The 16,868-nt window shown below is 40.4% G+C and overlaps 1 protein-coding gene across 4 annotated transcripts in view; it reads right to left on the minus strand.

Moving 5' to 3' along the window:
• SORCS1 (sortilin related VPS10 domain containing receptor 1) overlaps positions 1-16,868 on the minus strand; it is a 505,682-nt gene that overhangs the window by 108,175 nt on the left and 380,639 nt on the right. For all 4 annotated transcript variants that reach the window (XM_047072706.1, XM_047072707.1, XM_047072708.1 and 1 more), the window contains exons 8-9: positions 14,405-14,494; positions 7,843-8,022 (exon numbers count right to left, since the gene is read on the minus strand). In XM_047072706.1, coding sequence (XP_046928662.1) covers positions 7,843-8,022; positions 14,405-14,494 — 270 coding nt within the window. The remainder of the gene's footprint in view (positions 1-7,842; positions 8,023-14,404; positions 14,495-16,868) is intronic.

Here is a 16,868-nt window from a genome sequence, read left to right on the forward strand (position 1 = left end):
TAACCACGCGACACTCTAGGTTACAATAAGTACGGAAAGAATAAAACGATTACCTATTCCAGTAGTTTCATTGCCCATTTGCCTTCCTGCCCTCTCCCTTTTTTGGCAAGAGTGTCAGAACAGGGTTATATGTGTTTAGGAGCTGGTTCATTTGATTTGCAGAAGCGGTGACTTTATTGGCCCCCGACTGCGTGGCATTATCAAATGCCACTTGAGCAGAGAGCTGCGTTTTGTAATTCATCTTTGGCAGCTTGGCCTTCAGGTTTATCTTGGGGAATAAAAACGTGCCAAGGCAGAGGCAACGTGTGGCAATAAGGGACGGATCTGGAGTGGGTCTGCTGATTTTCCTCTTGTGGCCAGGGCGCTTTATCTGTACAAATCCCATTTGTGGTGTCTTTTTCATTTGTCTTGCTTCTTTGGTCTGCAGAGATGGTCACCCCTGCTCTTAAGTTTCTTGTGCTCATCCACTGCTCCTTTTGCTCCGAGCCTGAGAAGCCCATCTCTGTGTGTGTCCAATGCGTGACACGCTTTCCTCAAGGGCTCTTTCGTGAGGTCTCACGCTATGGTTCTTGCAACCGCTACCCTCTTACTTTGGCTATCACTTTGGAAATCAAGGGAGTGGTGTTAGTGCCCAAAATATGGAATGTGTGTGTAGTTGTACGTACAACAGTGCGTCTGGGGTTCCACTGAGGATGGGGGTACATGTTTATGTTGTGAGAAAACCTCCCTCAGTATTTACAGTATGTGCTGCTTTGGAATGAGGTGGGGCTGAAGGATGGAACAGGACAGGAAAAAGTAATAGTCCCGAGGAAGACATGCCTTCACATGGATACGGTTTCTGAGGAAGATGTTCCCCTGTGGGAATGACACAGCTCACTGTTGGGAGTTCGTCTTCCTTTGGGGAAAGACCTGTTACGTTTTCTACCTTTCTGAATTCTGCACAAAAATGCTGAGTGTATTGAGAAGCCACTTATCTTTCTTTGCCTTGCATATGGGGAATTTGATACCAGAAGTCTCAAAGGTAATCAGTTATTATTTCTTCTTCTCTAATATCATATGAGCCCAAATACCATTTTGATTAGACTTTAAACATGAAGTGTTACAGCTCAAACCTCAAGCCGACACAAAGCACATTGGCACATTCATTGTGCCCTAGGATGATAGCTTTGGAGGGCCACCCTCCCTTCTCTTATTTTACTCTCCTTGTTCACATAGGCTGTCCCCAACTCCCTTGGATAATATCCAGAAATGTCTCTACCCAGGCATACCTCAAAACCCAGCTCCATAAGCTCTTTTCCCAGAAACAGAACTCCTAACTGTCCCCAACTCTTCCTCTCTTACCTCCATTTTGTCCCCCAGATGACATCATGGCTCTCAACAACTGTGTAGGTTTTTAAGAGCATCAGTCTTCCCACAAACTTCTCCAGGGATCCTTACATTCCTTACCATTGTATAGTCATCAGCACTTCTCCTGACAGATCTCACACTACAGTCTCCCACTCTAATGTAACTTTTGGATTATCATTCACTCCACCATACTCCCTCACGAAAATGAATATTAGAAGAGTCACTTTGTATAAGACTTATTTTGCTTTTAATAAAATAGGTAGTAAGAATTCTGCATTAGAAGATAGGACAGCAATAACACTATCCCATATTTACTGAGTACTTATGAAGCCTGAGGCACTATACGAAAGGTTTTGTAAGCATGAGCACATTAATCTCTCATGCACTCGAAATGGCAGAGTCAATGATGTCCTCATTTTACACGCATGCAAACCAAAGTTTGGATGGGGTCAGTTACTTCCCTAAGATCATTCCCCAGAGAACCTTATAGCTGGACTCCACTTCAATCTGTCTAACTCGAGAGCCCACACACTTAATGCTTTGGGCCCTACTATTTCTTCAAATTTCTCAGTCATCCTAGAGTATTCTGAGAGAAATGTCAGGGATGGGATGTCATACTTACTTGAGGCTACCTTTTATTCGTTCTTCAGTACGTTTCCTTAATAGTTATCCCATAAATATTGTTTGAGTATCAACTATTTATCATGCATTCTTCCAAGCACTGACGATAAAGCACCTAGAATGTCTAAGTAACTATACGTTCATTGAACAGATTGTTTTTGACAGTGGGAATGTGTTCAGTGCTGGGACTTGGGTTTCTTTGGTGATTTTAATGAAGAACCCTATATTCTTCCTTTGTTTTTTTAATATGCATCTCTAGAGGGTGCTCTTCTCTCCCAAACTTTCTTTCACATGTTGCATGTGGAGGCTAAGCTAGGAAAACCCTTGCACGGGAGTTTTTGCTTGTTTCTGACTCTACTGAGGATTGGGAGATGATTCCTCCTACCCTCTCTGTCTCAGACATTAATTACAAATCCAAAGTGTCAAAATTTGGAAAGAATAAAAAAAATATGAATCAACAAGTGTAGCTAGAAAGAGAACATATCTGTGACCATAATTTCTTTAGGCTTTGGAGACAGAATATTTTTCTGTTCTAAAGAGAGAACTGCAGCCAGGAGAGACACATACTCAGGGAGAGCAGGGTCAGGGGTAACTCTGAAATCAAAGAGCCCACTCCCCCCGAAATGTCCAAGTGTTCTTTTCTTCCCTATTGCCTTAACCAGGCAACACTACCCTACTAAGGAGAGAGTAAGTAACCTTAAATACAATTAGATGGTACATTCTGTGCCCAGTAAGAAATATATCTTGGATAGGAAAGCATTTTTCTTCTCTAATTCCTATGTCAGTTATAAGAGGCAGCCTTTCCCTAAGAAGTCAAGGTGTCAGTACATCATCGCAACTGTTCGGCTTTCTCTCTTAAAGAGGTGCACTCATAGTGTGAAGAAGACACTATGTGTGCAATAGAACATGCGCTGCTCATTGGTTATGTCTTCCATCATGCCCACTGTGCCCACTCATGTATGCACACATTCTGTGCATCCCCAATTTGCCAGCCAGGTGGCTTGACTCCCAACACAGCCCTTTCCACTTGGCTGGGATAAACTGTCATTGCCCATTAAGCCAAAGTGCTCTTCATCATCATTAATTAATATTCCCTTCCCACAGGAGGATGGATATTGTCCAAAGCTGTCAGACCCCCTCTCATCATCCACACCAGACGGATACACTAGGAATCACACGTCTCAGACACACTCGTCATGTCTTTTTTGCTCTGGCCACCGTCAGGCATGCGGTCCTCTCTTACCCATCCCCACGTGATGCCCCTGGAGGGTTTGTGCTATTCAGGAATGACAGAATTTTAGAACACTTGTTTCTAGGCTTCTCTGAAAGAAACACATCCACCAGACAAAATTGGAAGGGACATGACAGTGCTGCCTGAATTTAGCTCTAACTACAGACTAAGGTGGTTCAGAAGGTGGTGAATAGGTCCAGAGAGATCATTTGCAGATCCTGAGTTGGCCTTTCTCCAAGACTGTTTTCTTTTTTCCGTCTGGTTTCTTCTACTTCTAGGTAAAGTCTAGTACTATTTATCCTACCTTTCAATGTCTTTTCTTAGGGATATTGCTGGGCCACAACCAAATACAAGCCCAAATCTTTCTAGAGACACAAATAGTTTGTTGTTAAGAGTTTGCATACTCTAGGGACACCTGGGTGGCTCAGTCAGTTAAGTGTCCGACATTGGCTCAGGTCATGATCTCATGGTTTGTGGGTTCGAGCCCCACATCGGGCTCTGTGCTGACAGCTCAGAGCCTGGATCCTGCCTTAAATTCTGTGTCTTCCTCTCTCTCTGCCCTCCGCCATTCATGTTCTGTCTCTCTTTCTCTCAAAAATAAATAAACATTAAAAAAGTTTAAGGGGCACCTGGGTGGCGCAGTCGGTTAAGTGTCCGACTTCAGCCAGGTCACGATCTTGCGGTCCGTGAGTTCGAGCCCCGCGTCAGGCTCTGGGCTGATGGCTCAGAGCCTGGAGCCTGTTTCTGATTCTGTGTCTCCCTCTCTCTCTGCCCCTCCCCCGTTCATGCTCTGTCTCTCTCTGTCCCAAAAATAAATAAACGTTGAAAAAAAAATTAAAAAAAAAAGTTTAAAAAAAGAGTTGCATACTCTAGGATTTAGATCTTAATTCTGCCACTAGCTTTGTAATCTTGCAAAGATGATTGCATTCTTTCTGCCTCTATTTACTCATGTTTAAAATGGGAGTAATTATAGTCCTAGTATCATAAAGTTAATGTATGGATTGAATGAGATAATAATGGGAGGTTCTTTACACAGTACCTGGCACATACTGGCCCCTAAAATATTATCCATTGTTATTATGAACCTTCATCAACAAAAATCCTTATCTAGCATTTTTGCTCTGTGGACAACTCTCCTGGTTCACATTTCTTGACTCTTTCAAATGTGGTACACGTTCAATGGCCAACTGACACTGAGGGAACATTCTAGCATTGCAGTGATTAAACCACGTAAGATGGTCACCCAACACTTGGTCCCCAGCACTCCCTACGTCATCACATACACACATGTGCTTCTAGGGCAGAAAGGGCCACATTTGTTGTAAGGTTCTAATGTGTGTATATGAACATAATGATTGATTTTAATGAGACATGCGCTTCCTTTTGCATTTCCCACAAAGACTCATCAACAGTACATTTCCTTGATACACGGACTCCTATTGTTACACATTACACAGTTGGCCTCTGCTGAAACAGCTTAAAGAGCAAACAGCAATGGCAGGTAGTTGGCATGCAGAAGCATACAAGCAACGGACTCATGCCGTCCTCCTCAGTCACCCCCAAATGTGAGCAGACGTGCACTCCATATATTCTGTCTTTGTTACCCCTACCTCATATGTTGCTCATCTCTGCTCCTTATTAATTCATTTACGGATTTGCTTACTTTTCATTTACCTCTAAGCACTCATCATTCACTGCAATTCTACTGGGAAATTCATGCTGGATGGCTTTCAGCTTTCTGCTAGCCAGAACAATCAGAGTTAAGGAACATTTGTGCCAGGTTCCACGTCAGCCAATATTCTTTCTATCTAGGTAATCAGCAGATACGGCACCGCCGTTCTGATCACATCAAGTTCAATTCAAGTTGCTGTGAACTGTCAGGCTAATAAAACCAAAGACTCTTCTTCCCCGGCCCCAGGACGCAGAACACCTTTACATAATGCAGTCACACCACCGCTCAAAGTGATGATAATAAGAGCCAGCAGTTTCCCTACAGACAGTCAACTGCAAGAGAGACACAAAGGGGAAACACAAGGATTAACCAAGAAATGGTTTGCCGTGTCCCGAAGACACCCTGTTTCCTTTTCGCATTCCGTACCTGTTAGCAATGTTTGAATTCAGAAAATCATTCATGAAAACAAGTGTGAATCACAGAACATTGCAAAGTCATTTCTGTCCAAAGCTGTCATCTTTTCCATCATCAAGGGACCAATTAAAATGGTCTCTGTTTTGGCAGAAGACAAAATTTATCCAAAAACAAAACAAAACAAAAAAACCCAAAAAACAAAACAAAACAGAACAACAACAACAAACTATTCCACAGTAGATTGAAAAGAGGGGAGCAGTTAATCAGAAAGGGAAAAAAAATGCAATCTGAAAACCAGAAAATATTTTCGGGAGAACAGGACAGAATCAAGACCAGGGAAACAAATTGGGTGATTGATCTGGGGCAGCTGCTTTGACTTCTTATGAGACTCTTGAAGCAAGCTATTTCCATCGTAAGTGCTGGATCAAGGCATGAAAATGAATGACATTTCCACAAAACACATTTAAAGTTTAAATGTTTGTACAGCATTTAGAAGTGAGGAAAGAAATGTGGCAATTTACGCTTGTTTATAAGAAGACAAGTAGTTGGTGTTCAAGAATTACTATGGCCATGCTAAGTGCAATATGGGAAGCAAGAGAGATCCAAAATAGTAGAAATGTGTTGGGTATTTAAACAATATGGGTAGATTTTAAGACTATAAGAATATAGACTTTAAGACTATAAGAATAGTCTTAAAGCTTAAGTCTTATAGCTTAAACTCATTGGACTATAATATTAATTATGCTATCTATAATTTGTTGAGCATTGATGTATTTCTGGAACCATTTTACAGTACGTTAAGATTAACACAAGTAATCCTCAGAGAAATCCTATCAAGTAGATACTATGTATATCTCCATATTTTAAACAAGGAAACTAAGGCTTGGAAATTATTGGCTTTGTCTCTAGAATACATACACATGGGTATAGCTAGGATTTAAATCCAGTCAACCTGACTCCAAAATTTATACTTTAAATCACAAATTTTATCCAACACAAATTTGAAACTAAATCACCAGAATATGTAAATATTTTCCAGAATACATTTTCAGATTGAGACTGAGATATATGATACTATATTTATCTGGAACATGGGCAGGAAACAAGTGGAAAAAAACTTGTGAATGTGTAAAAAAGTTTGCAGTGCATTTTTCTAAATATATACACACAAACTATGTCCCATACTAGTCTGCACTCTGAATGGGACATACAGTTTGTTAATGCGCATTTATACATACAGAGAACTTTAGATACTAGAAGAAAATCCCCAAGAGCCCCTAAAGGAAAAGAGAGGTAGACAGCATTAAAAAGAATTACAACAGTGGGTTTAAATTTCTTAAGTGAAATTGGATCCTTTCTTTGATATACTGGATATTATTCCCTTGCTTCTTGTTATTTAAGCAACTTCTTGACTTTCTGAAACTCATACTCAACCAAAAGATAGCATCATTATGACTGTACATATTTGAATCCATTCTAGATTTTTTTTCAGATAGGATATAGGTATATGATACAGACACTTCCCAAATTCTGAATACACTTTGTAATGGCTCATTATAACCCATTATAAATCTTTCATAGTGGAAGGTAAGACTGACAAATGGCTAAAATCCATCCCCAAACAGCAGCTTTCTTTCTACCTAGCTGTGCTGTAAATGGCAATTCAAGTGTTGGCATTTGTCATGAAAGCTAAGTGATCCAACATGTATGATTTTATTTTGTACCTTGGTCATTTTGAGAAGCAAAAGGCCGTAGTTCTCTTAGGGAATTATGGTAAACTTTGTTTTTTGTCTTTCCTCTCCCCTCCCATTTAGGAGAGTAAGACCTACATGTTTGTCTCACTCACTGTCCCTCTGAGAGGATGACAATTAGCCAATGGAAGTTATCTAATGAAAAAGGTATTCAGGTCCAGGGCACCTGGGTGGCTCAATTGGTTAAGCATCTGAGTCTTGATTCGACTCAGGTCTTGATTGACTCTCACGGTTCATGAGATAAATCCCCAAGTTGGCCTCTGTGCTGACAGTGCAGAGTCTGCTTGGGACTCTCTCTCTCCCTCTCTCTGCCCCTCCCACCCCCTTTCCAAACAAATAAATAAATATTAAAAAAAAAAAAAAAGGTATTCAAATCCAATGGGAGCATCTTCTGATCCAATGCAGAGTTGCCTCTTTCTTTCTTCAAAGAAGGAGGGAACATGCCCACTACCCCTTTGCTCACATTGGGACACCGTGTCTGTCCTTCAAGATTATTTTCAAAATTCACATTAGGATCACTCTTGTTCAAACCTTTCAATTGTTTGACTGCTTCTCCAGATACTCTCTCTAGGTCTCTGGGACTACATGGCCTGTGGACTTCATGAAAAAATAATTTTTCCCACAGGTGTTCTGTAGATTAAAAATTAACAAACAAAAATGCTCTACAAATCCCTTCTTCTCCCGAATGACATGAGGCCACGTAAGGAACTAATAATTAAGATGATCAAGGCAACAGCCAATGGTAGGTCTTTACCTCCAGTCCAGGCACTACAGGGGCTCAGGACTGCACATGCCTCGTGACATACCTCATAGAGGTCAATCATGATGTTTCCCTCAGGACCTCTGCTGCTCTGAACATTCTCCAAGGCCAGCGTGAAATAGACCCCACGGGTGTCTGAGATATAGAGGTTATAGGTGTCATTTTGGTTCCATTCTTGCACCGCTGCAAACACTTGATTCTCATCTGTGCTGATGACGTGCATGTCCTGAAGAAAGATACAGAGGATGAAGAGGTTCGAACATTAACATGGCATGTGTCCGAAGAGAGTGGAATCTAATGAAGACCAACAGGATAGGCACTTAGGCACTGTAGTGGAAGATAGAAATTTTCCTTGTGTATATTTGTGAACTAAGAATTGATTAGGTTAGCATTAACCATGTATTTCCTTTGTCATTTGTGAAGTTAAGCAGTAAGGCCATGAGAAAATAGGGCAGAGAAATGCTTGGTAGCTCACTTATAATTTAATTACTTCATTAGATAAATGAAGAATACCTTCTCAAATATGTATGACTTTGGAGAATCAGTCATCTTGATATACTTGCCAGGCACAGACATGGTACATGTTCAGAAGGCTTATGTGGGGTAAATGTGAGGAAAAGTCAGAGACAGCGAGAAAATAGACAAGCCCTGTATCTCTCAGTGTGGTTCATGGGTCACCAGCATGGGGGCATCACCTGCAAGCTTGTCGGGCACACAGAATCTCAGGCCCACCTATTGAATAAAAAATCTGCATTTAAATAAAATCTTTCACTGATTCAGAGTTCTGTTAAAGTTAGAGTTAAAGTTCGTTAAACTTTAACTGTTAACATGTGAAAGTTTGAGAAACACTGCCCAAGGCTCAGCAACTCCCAGAAGCCCACGAGGAAAACGTTCACCTGAGAACCCCAAAGCACTAGCTGTCATGTCAAGGAGGGCTCAAGCATTTGGTGGTTTATCTAAACCTTTACTCTGAGAAGTTCATTGGAAAACCTTAAGTGAGAGAGGGAAAAAAGTAGACTGCTTAACTGATGACACTTTCAGACTCTGATAGTTCTGGAAGATAAAAATAAGGCAAAGATAGTATGGAGGCAGTGAGTAGATGTCCCTGGGGTGGGAATTCCAAATCCTTTCTTCCCCATTCAGAACTCCAGAGTAGCGAATATTCAGGGAGAGGCTGACATAAACCAAGGCTTGCTGTCTCCTGCGCACAAGCTCTTGGAGGCCTTTCACCCTTTGCCCAAGGCAGCAGACACTGGTATAACTTTCAAAAACCAAAAACAGAAACAAAACGAAACCAAAGCCAGAATTATATAGAAGCACAAAGACAGAAGAACAATAAGGAAATATTCTTGGCCTTTGTGCAGCTTAATACTCAAATCTTTCCAGATGGATCATCCTCCATTCTTGAAAAGCTTCGGGAGATTGTTCAATGCTTTTTGGCAAGAATATCAGTGCTAGAAAATTCTACCTAACTTCTATCCTAAAGTTCTCCTTGTATACACTGACGTTCTTTCAATCAAACAAAGGCAATTCAGCTTGGATTCTGCTCTAATGTATAGGAACAAGTCTTTCTCCCCATTACCGGGATCACAGTGAATTCCTATGACCCCAGAAGGAAGAGATCCTCATGCAGACAGCTTCATATTCCTTCACCCCTACTAGGTACCACATGCCATACTCCAGAATTTGATAACGTTTTTATAAAAAGAATACAGAGTAGGAGGCCAAAAATGAATCCTTCCCATTAATTCACTGCAGGTCAATAATGCAGACTTATGTTTTGTATGGAAGTTGGCCATTGCTTATATCAGCCAAATGTCTATTTCCATTTCTTCAGCTAACTGTAGCTTGATGTTCTTTGACGAACACCCTCATTGCTCTCCGAGAAATTTCCTCCCTGTACTCAGTCTTTGCTACTTTCTTCTACCCTCAGCACCAGAAATGAGCATGTTGAATATGCAATGTCCCTGACCACAGTGGTTGGATCAGTGATGGTATGTAACAAAAAGCCAGTAAGACAGAATTATAGGATGACTGCGGCATTATTAGAAAAAAAAAAAATATATATATATACACACATACATATATATATCTTACTATTAGTTTATAAGCAGTAAGAATAAATAAAATAATAAAAAATAAAATAAAATAAAATAAAATAAAATAAAATAAAATAAAATAAAATAAAATAAAATAAAATAAAATTCTAGATCTGATGGAGACATATCTTAGGGGCAGGAGATGAAGACAGTCCTGAAGAAAATAGGCTCAAAAGAAAGAGAGGCCACATTCTGTGAATGTCTTTGAGTCTTTGATTGTGGACAGCTAAGAAGCCTGCCCCACCTGTAAACCTTTCAGCTAGAGAGAACACTAGGGAAAAAAAAAAAAAAAAAGGTTAAAAGAATGGACTTTCAAGTAAAACTACTTGAGTTCAGATCTTCCCTCTGTAACTTAGCTGTGTGAACTAAACTCTGTGCCTCAGCATTTCTACCTGTAAAACAGAGATAACAGTGTGCCCTCCATGGAGTTGTAAGGATTAAATCAGTTACTAAGTGTTACACATTTATAGTGCCTGGCATGTAGCATTTGTTTCATACGGGCTAGCTATTTTCAGTGACACATGCCCTTAAATCTCTTCTGTTGACTAAGCAAGGTTGATTTGGCCTTTCTTTTCACCACAAATGTTGGAGTGTTAACCAGTATACTTAATAAAAAGTAGTTCATGCAAGTATTTTGCTTCTTTTGAATGGAGGGGATTAGGTATGGAAATTAGCTCAAAGGCCATTCAACCACTGAGGGCAAACTTTCTATGGCTCCCCATTTCCTAAATTAGGACAAAGACCCAAATCCTTATTGTAGCATTTAGAATCCTCAAAGAACTACTCCTAATTCATGTTCACTCATCAGCAGGATGCAGTATTTTTCTTGAATTCATGTTATGATATTTAAACACAGATCTGGCCCCTCCATAACTACTTCCTACCTCTGTGCCTTGGAGTGAATTTGTGCACTGGTGAACCCCTGAAGTCTGGGTCACCACACACATCTCCTTAATAAATGCTAGGGACTAGATAGAGTACATTAACTGTACTATCCCACTCAGACAAATCTTTATTTTGTAGATTCAGAACTAAAACACAGTGCCTCAAGGTCACATAGAGAACCAGTCACATAACAATAACAAATTCAAATGGCTACCTCTAGATAAGGGCCAAGATCAGCTCTCTCTCTCTCCATATAATCCAATTACAGTGAAGAGACTTAAAAAATGATGTTGGCCTTAGGTATTTGAATTGAAGGACCTGACATATTTCAATGGTATCTTTCTTTTTAATTCATGCCTATATTCTCCTCTATCAGGTAAATATGCTTTTTCTACCAGAATGGCACTTTATATTGAATGCTTTTACTGACACACAAACTTTTAGAACAAGAAGTAGCCTTTTAGATCTTCTACGAGAGTGTTTTCCCAAGTCTGTTCCATAGCACACCAGCAATGTTGGACTTTTAATAGAATTTTTTTTTTTAAGTGGATCTCTTTGGGAATGTTTGATCAGTGATGAATTATATAGTTTTCTTGCTCAAAGGACATCCTAGAAACTTCGACACCAGTGACCTACCATTACTCTCAAGGCAAAGAACATAGAATGAAATTTAGGTTTCTTCTTAAACTCATTTGATCATAGAGCCAAATTTTCATGAGGTATCTCTAAGGATATTTGATTCAGAGTAACATTTATTTTATTTTAAAAATGTAAAAACAAAACAAAACAAAGCAAAAAACCCAAAACAACAAACAAACAAAAAACAGAAAGAAATTGATAAGCCAGTCCATGGTTCCACAGCAAGTTAGTGACCTATGTAGGTCTGGAATCCAGGCCTCCTTCTGTGAATCAAACAGTCTCTGCACCGCCCATGCCCTGGGTGCCATCGATCTCCCACCACACAGACAACGAGATCTATACTGATAATAATATTACCTTGCTTTTATAGAGTATCTGTCCTCCAAAGTGCTTGAAGCACTTTCATATGTATTGCCTCGTTTATCTCTCTTGAGGGGCTCAGAATAAGCTCCAAGTAAGTTAAGGGAAGGAAACCTTCACTGTGTCTCCTGGTCTAGGGCTTTCATGCTTTTAATAGCAGCAGCAACATTAAAGTCTCCCCATCCCCCTCTCTGGTCATCATTACCATTATATTATTATTATTATTATTATTATTATTATTATTATTATTAACTTTTTTTAAACACAGTTCAGGGTAACCATAGTCTTTCAAGAGCTGATACAAAGGCAGTGGATGATTACAGAAAATTTGACATCAAAGTGCTGGTTTGTCTTGATTCCTTTGTTGCGCATGAAGCTTTGTTCCTTTCCAGCCAAGGCAGCCCTGGCTTTGATAGAAGGCCACGAAATACATGTGCCTTTCCCACAAATCACTCCACCCAAGCTGGGGCTTCTCTTTGAAGGTGTAATGGGTTGTAATGAGGCATCTCATTGCCTTAAGTAAACATCTCCTTGGACTACATAATACATTCATTTGCTGTACTGACTCCTATTTTTCCAGGGAAAAGCTAAATTAATCCTTGCATTCTACCCTCCTATCTCACATCAAGCTAGTAATGGAGCGTGCTCATCTGGGATAGCAAGGGGAGAGGACAGACAGCAGATTCAGGTTCAAAGTACAACTGGCTAGATGTCACTGGGGGCAACTGTCAACAGCAATCTATGTGATGGCCATGAAGAAGCAATGCAAAGTACGTGTTTTTCCTAACACTCCAGTGCCAGGTCTGATGCTCCTTTGGTTTTAAACTACCATTTCTGGGCTCCTTGGTCCATGTTTTTTTTTCTTTTGATGGCCCTCCAGTATATCAAAATTTGTGGGGGATCTGCTATCTTATAATAGTAAACTATTCAATTATTTCAAGAGAAGAAAGGTATAAAGGATCCTAGTTTGGGAGCTCAGGGGAGTTCAGTGCTGGCCTCAGTCCTGCTGTAGACAGCATTTGGTTTGGCCCAGGCTTATTCCACTCAAAGAGTATATTCCCAGGAGCTAGAACAAGATGATTGACTCACATCTGCTGCTCCTGATTTGGTCTCAATTCCCACATGCCTCTTGAGCAAGGGCATCTCCCTGCATTGACTTTAACTCTTGTTTTTAAAGGTGTAAATCTTGCAAGCTAACTACTGCATTTGCTGATCAATCAAAGAAATAGCAATTCATTTCAGCACTTGAAGGGGGAAAAAAACCCAAAACGGCTCCATTGGACTTACTGAGGAGGCATGATCATATCCCTCCTGGGCCTTTCCAAAAGATTATCCAAGGTACTTTTAACAGCACTCAGATTTAGTTTTACATATGGACTCTCCCCATGTCTCATCCAAGGCACAACTCCAAAGTTGTAGCTTGTCCTTTTGTAAAACACGTTAAACCGAATCAAGACCAAGGAGCAGTTAAATGTATACAAGCACAGAAATAGTTCTGGGCAATTACCACTGTCATTAATTTCTTAGCTGCTGGAAATATTAGTAAATACTAACATGGATATTGTTCATGGAGTCAACAGGGAGATTTAATGTGTGTTATTATCCCAAATGTGTTGATGTCTCAGCCCACCTTACTCCTGTTAGGCTTAGAGCCAAAATGATGGCCCAGAAGGAGAATTCTGCCTGGAGAAGCCACAGCAACTGGCTACCATTTACTTTCCTGGAAGAAGAGATCTGCAATGACCTTGTGCTGTGTCTATCACACGATTCCCTGGCAGCTAGCTGGTGTTGGGCCACGATAACATACTACAAAGTCATGGACAAAAACACAAGATAAAGAGTCATGAAAACTCAGTCGAAAAAAGTTCTCTACGTTCTTTGCCCAACCCAAAGGTTTCAAAACTGAGCTACAACTATATTTAAACCTACGCTTCCCCCTTCCTACAGTCATACATACCTCCCTTGCTCTAAGATCAAGGCACAATGCGTTAGTTACTTCAGACCACAAATCCACAGCTTGGAGCGCCCAAGTCAGTTTGACCTCCACTAGGTGGTGCTCCATATCAACACAGTTCTTCAGTGTTTCTGGAAAGAGCCCAGGGAATGTCAGCAGTTGAGGGTCTTTAACTTCTGTCTGTCATTATTTCCAAAGGAGTAACGTCTTTGGGAAAGTCCAAAAAATTTAGCTGTGCCTCAGAACTCTAAAGACAGCCAGTATCGTAAGTTCTATTGAGAGAGAAAGCAAAGGTTGGATGCCGTATAGATGTACCCCCTCTCAAAAATTAATCACAGTAGAATGGGATAGAAATGTGTCACCCCCGTCGTACTGACATAATATCCAAAGCATGTTTTATGTTTTGCTAGAATACCAGTACATATTTCTTGAAAAGTAAAAGCAAATCAGTTGACAATTTATTTAGATGCTCCTATAACAAGAATTCCAGAGAGAGAGACAGAAAGAGAGAGAGAGAGAGAGAAAGAGAGAGAGAACGTGAAAAGCAGTCATGAGGGATGAGAAGAGATAAATGAATACGAAAGACTGAAAGGGTCCTTGGGAAAGGGGTGAGGTCAAGAATATGTGAATTGAAGAAAATACTAAAATGAAGAAATCCATTCAGCTCATACCTTGGGCAAAGCATATTTGGGCAGCTTCATTTGGGCAAACGCATTCCTTCGGTAGGACACGTAGTAATGCGGCCGTCCTCCTGATGTCAGCTGGATCATAAACACAAGAGTTGTAAGAAGAGCTCCTATAATAGTTCCAGGCCCTCGAACAACAGCCATGAATGGAAGGGGGTAGCTGCCAACCCAACAGTGTGAATGACTATGGTGGACAAGTGTGAGAAACTAGAGCTCCATTCAAAAACGACTCATACAGTGTATGTGAACTGGTCTGAGGCCCAACCTAGCCCACTGGGTGAACATAAAATTCTTGGATTTGCCCTGTAGCTCAGAAACAAGGAAAAATTTTCATTTCCTTTTTATTTTTCTTCTCTTTTGTGTTTCTAACGAGAGAAGCCTTAGGGTATATTGGCTTAACGTCCATCAGCCGTCCCCAGCTATCCAGCCCAAGACTATGACCACGCAAACAGGTCCCCATGCCATATCAGAAGGAAACAGCCCGGGTGAAACAGCGGCAGAGCTGGAGCCTCTCATCTCTGAGCGCTGAGTTCCGTTCGATGCTGTACCCTAGATGAATGCGAGTATGTCTCACATACAGCCGCGCTGCTGACACATTAGACAGAAAACTGGCCAGGATCATAGCCCAAAATCATTATAGATCTCTATCTTCCAGAAGAGAACTCTGAGCTACTTCCTCCAAGTCTGTCCAGCACACACAGCCCAGTGAACCCTGTGGGTGCGAGGGAGGGCAAGAAGGGGTGCAGTCTCCACCCCAGCACGAGCACTGTTTCGTGGAGTGGCAACGGCTCTACTGTCAGTCTCCCTCTCCTTTGTAGCCACTGTTTTTTTTTTTTCCCAGTTTGGTTGAGATGTTCACATATAAGATAGGTAACTTTAAAGTGTACAATGTGATGATTTGATAAATGCATATACTGCAAAATGATGATCATAATAAGGTTAGTTGACACCTCTATCCCCTCATTTAATTATGATATTTTGTGTGTACTGAAATCATTTAAAATCTACTGTCTTCATAACTGTTGAGTATATAATACAATATTGGTAATTATAGTCACTATGCTATACATTAGATCCTCAGAACTTATTCATCTAATAGCTGGAAATTTGTACCCTTTGACCAACGTCTCCCCACCCCCTAACCCGTAGCAAGGACCATCTAGTCTGTATTTCTATGAGTTGGTGGAGTCACTCTTAATCCATATAAATATCTGGAGTTGGAACATCAGTTGGAGTTTGCATACTCAGATTGTGTCAACAAATGCTGTGGGTGAAGGTCCATCAGACACGTACGAGAGTGACTGACAAGTTATCTTGTCCACCATGATTGGGCCAGATCACCTCCTAATTCTAGGGATGGGTTATGTTCACAGTGTTCACAGGATCATGTTCACAGCGGTATGGGTAGAAAATACATAACATTTAAAAGGCATAATTGATTCTCATTGGTTAGTCACATATGTGGATTATAAATCATTATTAGAAAACAGAAAAGGTTCCTGGCAGAAACAGTGATTGAGAAATGAATTATAGATACAACCAATACGTGTAACCATTTTAATGTCACTTGATAATTTGATGCTGAAGTTATCAGAGTACTCATTATTCATTTCCCCAACAAAGAAATGAAGTGTATGTGTATGTATAATCATTTGCAAAACATTTTAAGAGTACAGAGGTTGATTTTGTGCATTTTGAACATTTGCTTCCTTAAAACATGGGATTGAATATTCTGAATTATGATTTCTTGTCCAAATAAATATATTAGTGTTAAGAATGTGTCTCAATCATAGTGAAATTGTGTGTGTATGTATATATATATAATGTGTGTAAAAATGAATATATGTAATAAATATATGTCAATATATTCAATGTATACACACACACACACACACACACACACACAGAACTATTCAGCAATTGTACCTTTGTCACTCTTACCATGGGAAGCAATAAGTGAAGTCTGTCTAAACTTACCTAACAACTAAGTAAATCACTGTTCAAACAAACCTAAAACTTTCCTGAAATGCTGAAAAGCAGCAAAGCATACTTGCTCCCTGTCTCTTCTAACCACTTTACCTCAAAAGGTTTCCCACTCTCTTTAGGAGAGAAAAACCCGACTGCATACATCTTCACTTCTCATCCTAATCATAGTCAGAGCATGACAATAATGGCTGATTACTCTCCACCTCGCCTCTGCCTCCCACTACCTCCAGTCACCCCGCAGCTTCCTGTTGCCATCTGTTTCTCTATTTTTAAGGTAAGTATTGAGGAACAGGCTGATTGGCTGACTCTTCTGATAGGAAGAGAGTGACATATCCACTCAGTCTCACTGAAGGCAGAGGAAGGGTGAACAAAAGTGCGCATCATTCTGGAGACAACCTTCATACTCTAAGCGGTGCCTCCGTGACCACGTGTTGATAAGGTCCTCCAGACGCTGCTCAAAGGA

This window comes from Lynx rufus, unplaced genomic scaffold (assembly GCF_022079265.1).
Source record: "Lynx rufus isolate CCGP_SWC_20201006 ecotype Redwood Valley unplaced genomic scaffold, mLynRuf1.p SCAF_11, whole genome shotgun sequence".
NCBI lineage: Eukaryota > Metazoa > Chordata > Mammalia > Carnivora > Felidae > Lynx > Lynx rufus.